General features: G+C 33.3%; 1 protein-coding gene across 1 annotated transcript; it reads right to left on the reverse strand.

Moving 5' to 3' along the window:
• Positions 1-1,242: 1,242 nt before the first annotated feature.
• On the reverse strand, positions 1,243-4,039 carry LOC135836128 (cathepsin B-like cysteine proteinase 4). Its single transcript, XM_065350759.1, has 6 exons — positions 3,824-4,039; positions 3,486-3,749; positions 3,148-3,348; positions 2,933-3,068; positions 2,582-2,695; positions 1,243-1,554 (listed from the first exon to the last, which is right to left on the reverse strand). The coding sequence occupies exons 1-6, from the start codon at positions 3,962-3,964 to the stop codon at positions 1,301-1,303; spliced, it is 1,110 nt and encodes a 369-aa protein (XP_065206831.1). The 5' UTR covers positions 3,965-4,039; the 3' UTR covers positions 1,243-1,300.
• Positions 4,040-4,244: the final 205 nt, after the last annotated feature.

The raw sequence follows: 4,244 nt of genomic DNA on the forward strand, positions 1-4,244 counted from the left end.
TAGACTTAATAAAAAGATTTCAATTGATTAACTGATCTAATTTGACATCGGAGTTGTAACTCCATCTGGTTTTACGAGTATATCGCGTTCGTCGTTTAAATATTTCTATTTTCGATCGAATTTCTTCCTTTGTTGCTAATCTCGTCGAAAATGAGCAAATCAAAGGTCTCGTGTTTTGATTTACAACTCAAACTTGCAACGAGAAACTTTCGGTGATAAAAATTTACTTTAAGGAAATACGTATCGTGGCCTAGGATACCATAATAATAATAAGACGTTGCAGAGTATACATTTGTGATTCAAGAAAATAGTCCCCATTGAGTATTTCAACTCGACAATCTATATATTTGATGTTATTTTAAGTCTGCTGGAGTTTATATACTGGAGAAGCGAGACCCGGCTGCGTCTTAAATATGGTAAGATGATCGTTACGAAGTACTTTATGAAGTTGAAAACGAGTTGACGGTTATATGGTAACTTTTCAACAACAAGTGAAAAGGAAGTTACATAGATGCGGTCAAAGCTTATCTTCATTTAGCTTTGTATTAATTAAGTGAAGATGAGTTTAAGATCGAGCAGATGCTTACAGCGAGTAAAATATACATGGGAAATATGGCAAGTCGTTTAAAAGTTGCTTATTTTATCATCACATAGAGAAGCTTATTGAGAAAGAACAGCGGTCTTTTAAAAAAAATATCCATTAACTCGTCGCAGATTTGCTCTTTTCGGTGAAACTTCATTAAAATGTAAGTTTTATAATTGCTTCATGGTTTAGCTATGTGGAAGGGGTACTGAAACCACTGATAAAGTTTTGACAAGATTTTTCAACTATATGAATGATGTAAAGGAATTTATAAAAAAATTAATGGCGACGAGTTATCTACACTCTATACTTACTAGATGATATACAAGGTTTCGAAAAAATTTTAACCGGTATAAAAAATTCATAACGACATTTTAGGGTACTTACGACGAATTATCGATAAGTTTTCGGTTCGGTTGGATTTTCAAGTCTCTAGAATGAATAGGACCCGTGAACGATAAATTTTAAGTAGGTACCGAAACATTTTTACCAATTTTTTGTCGAGTTCATGGCAGAGTTGGCGTTATGAATCAACTCACGGATTATGCAAAACAGATACAGCTACCTATCTGCCTGTCTATCGCGGACCTACTTACCTATATCTACCTATCTACATCAATTCATGAAAAAAATTCTCCAAGTATTCATTCAAAACTTGATTCTGCGTAATGTAATGTTTTTATTCAAAGTACAGCATTAGATCTGTGAAATGTACAATTAATAATCTTCTTCTGAAGAACTTACACTAATGTCGGTATTGCCGTCTACGTAGATTGCCTGCAACGAGTCTTCAATCAGGCATTCATCTCTCCATTTTCGAATCTTGAATGTACCATTGTCACCCCATTTTTTACCCCAAGAATTCACAGCAATCCAATAGTTTTCTTCTACTTTATCGCTTTCTTGATTGTATCCGACAATTTTCACGGTCAATTTTCCAAGTGCTTTACCAGCTACGTGATGATAAATTCCTACATAATAAAAAATTTGAAAATTTGAATCGAAACAGCATCTGATAATACAACACCAGACTCACTATCAAGTAGGATTTTGAAATTCATTTTTAGATTTTTGGATTTTTGCGTTTTTTTTTTAAATTTAAATTTGATTCAATTTATCTTTAAAAAAAATCGAAATTCCATCATATTTGGGGGGGGGGGGATTTCAGAACAATAAGGAAAAACCAAAAAAAAAAAATTGAAAATATACCGCCAGTTCAAATTTCAGTTGCTAAGTTTCATGTGTCGACGATCGGATAATTTTTGAAAATTCAAAGTCTGGCCTATTTTGGAATTTCAAAAAATCTCAAAATTTAATCAAACTGAGGTATAAAGCTGAAATTTGGTTTGCATCCTGTTTTTGAGTCTCTAAATAAATTTATGGTATTTTCGATTCGATTTGGAGCTTCCAGCAGATTTTTGAGATTTCGAGTTTAGGAAAAACTGTCATAAAATATGTAGGACAAGATAATTTGTTGCCCTTTCAGTCGATTAAGGCATACATTTTTTGAAAGTTTTTTCTGCCAGTTCAAAATCGAAATCTTTGGCAATTATTTTGGAGAAAATAAAAAATTCCTCCTTCACAAACGCATTGACATAAAAGCTGAAAATTCGCTCGATATTTTCAAACTCTAAAAAACTAAAAAACTTTCAATAGAATTTTTGGGTTTTCAAATTTTTGAAATTGAAAAATCCAGAAATTTACTGGAGGCTTTAAAATAGCTCAAAAAACGTGCGTTCGGTGCGTTTGGCTTTGAAGACCAAGAATGTGATACCTATGAGCCAAACTTCAGCCTAATTCACTTTCATTTTTTTTTTTAACCACTGAATAAAATTTTGAATTTGAACGGTTGATACAGATTTTGAAAATTTGTAGGCATATACTTAAATCAATTAAAATTGTCACTATCTTTCATTTTTGACCTTTAATATCTGCTCGAAGTAATCAGTATCGTCATCCATCAAGTACCTATTTGAGCAAAACTCTGTAATTACTTACCTGATTTGTAAGTAATGAAATCTTCATAAACTATCATTGTAGCAATAATTGGGCCATGCTTTCTTAATGTAGAAGGAACCCAACAAGGACATCCGAAAGTGGTTGCTCGTTTAGCTGCAAAATAAATACAAATGGCAAAAATGAATGTAAAAATATTAGACAATGTTCAGTCTTGGATTTTTTTTTGGATCATCAGTTTTTCGACATTTCAAACTTTTGAACCACAATTCTGAGTGTTGCTACATAAATTCAATCAAAGAACTAGGTACTCGTAAATTTTGTACATTTCTTCGTTGTTTTTTTTTTTTTTTTTAATAATGTAAGTTCAGCTTGAAAAAAGAAACAGCATACCTTTAATGATGTCATTTTCAAACGTTTTTTTGTATTTGGAATTGGTGCATTGATTCTGGCATTTGGGAGTTCTGGCATGAGGTCTTTGGAAATATTTTGCATGAGTGCTTGGCCAAAGAGAATATGGTTGGCAACCCTGTAATAGTTGCAATGTTACAAATTTGATTCAAACAAATTAATAATCAGATTTTTGGTTTCTTTTTTTTTGTACCTACCTCATTGGAACCAAATGTTCCTCCCGTGACACCGCCATATTTCACGAAATATTCGTTTACTTCACGTGCATAACCTTTGCGACATCCCCAGCCGCAATTTTTACAACATGCCAGAGGGGTTTCGGGTGAAATAGTTTCTTTAAATGTGCCATTCGAAGCAATGCATAATCTATCAGTGAAAGCAGCAGCTGGAGCGATCACCTAAAATATTAAAATAGGCATACAAATTCACAGTTACATGAAGGTGCTTTGACTTGCCTATATTTGTTAAATGTAGGTGATGATTGAATGAAAATATGATAGAGAATTTATTCATATGTATAATTCCTAAATCATACCCAATCAGAAGCGCATCTTCCTTGGTTCCATACACGACCAACTGATTTGCAGTATTTGAATTCTTCTAAACCATTAAAAACATCTACTGTTTCGGGTAAACATTGACTGTGAGCGCTATGTCCCACTTTGGGATTAGCGGAATTACTCAGTTCAGGTCCATCATTCAACATCTTAAGCTTGGTCTCAATTTCTTCTTCATCGAGAGCATCTAAGAAATTCACTAAATGTCGAAATTCTTCATTTTCTTCGAAATTGTGACCAGCCTGAAAATGTGCATAAAAAATATCTAAGAAGCCATAGATACGTATACGATGAAAAATATTGAAAGTTCACATACCTCCCAACGTGCCCCAGATTTTTTTACATCGTTGATTATGTTGTTAAAATATTCTATAGAGTACCCCTCCGAGCTCACTGGCGAAGCACATCCTCGACTGAGTACACTGATTAAAAAACTCGATACCAACAACGCGTACATTTTTGGATCTTCAATATGATTCGGAATGATGCAATAGGTATGGTATCGACGCTGTGATGTATTTATATGTAGGAGTACAAATTTATACTGGTTGTGATTCGATAAAATCACGAAAAACAGAAATGACTTTTTTCAAAGTTTTCCACTCGATAATCAAGTACTTACTTACGAACAATACGTACTCGTTTTTTTCGATCTTCTGTCGATGTCGTATTAAAGGCTTAGAAATATGATAAAATGCCTCATCAGTGGGTATTAAATCAACAGAGTTATCTAGGGA

Source organism: Planococcus citri, chromosome 2 (assembly GCF_950023065.1).
Source record: "Planococcus citri chromosome 2, ihPlaCitr1.1, whole genome shotgun sequence".
NCBI lineage: Eukaryota > Metazoa > Arthropoda > Insecta > Hemiptera > Pseudococcidae > Planococcus > Planococcus citri.

What these genes read in the sequence shown, in the direction of transcription:
- LOC135836128 (XM_065350759.1), bottom strand. Translation starts at nt 3,964, where the DNA reads ATGTACGCGTTGTTGGTATCGAGTTTTTTAATCAGTGTACTCAGTCGA. An exon ending in AATCTGGGGCACGTTGGGAG is followed by an intron (nt 3,750 to 3,823) that starts GTATGTGAACTT and finishes GCACATTTTCAG; the next exon opens with GCTGGTCACAATTTCGAAGA. An exon ending in GAACATTTGGTTCCAATGAG is followed by an intron (nt 3,069 to 3,147) that starts GTAGGTACAAAA and finishes CAACTATTACAG; the next exon opens with GGTTGCCAACCATATTCTCT.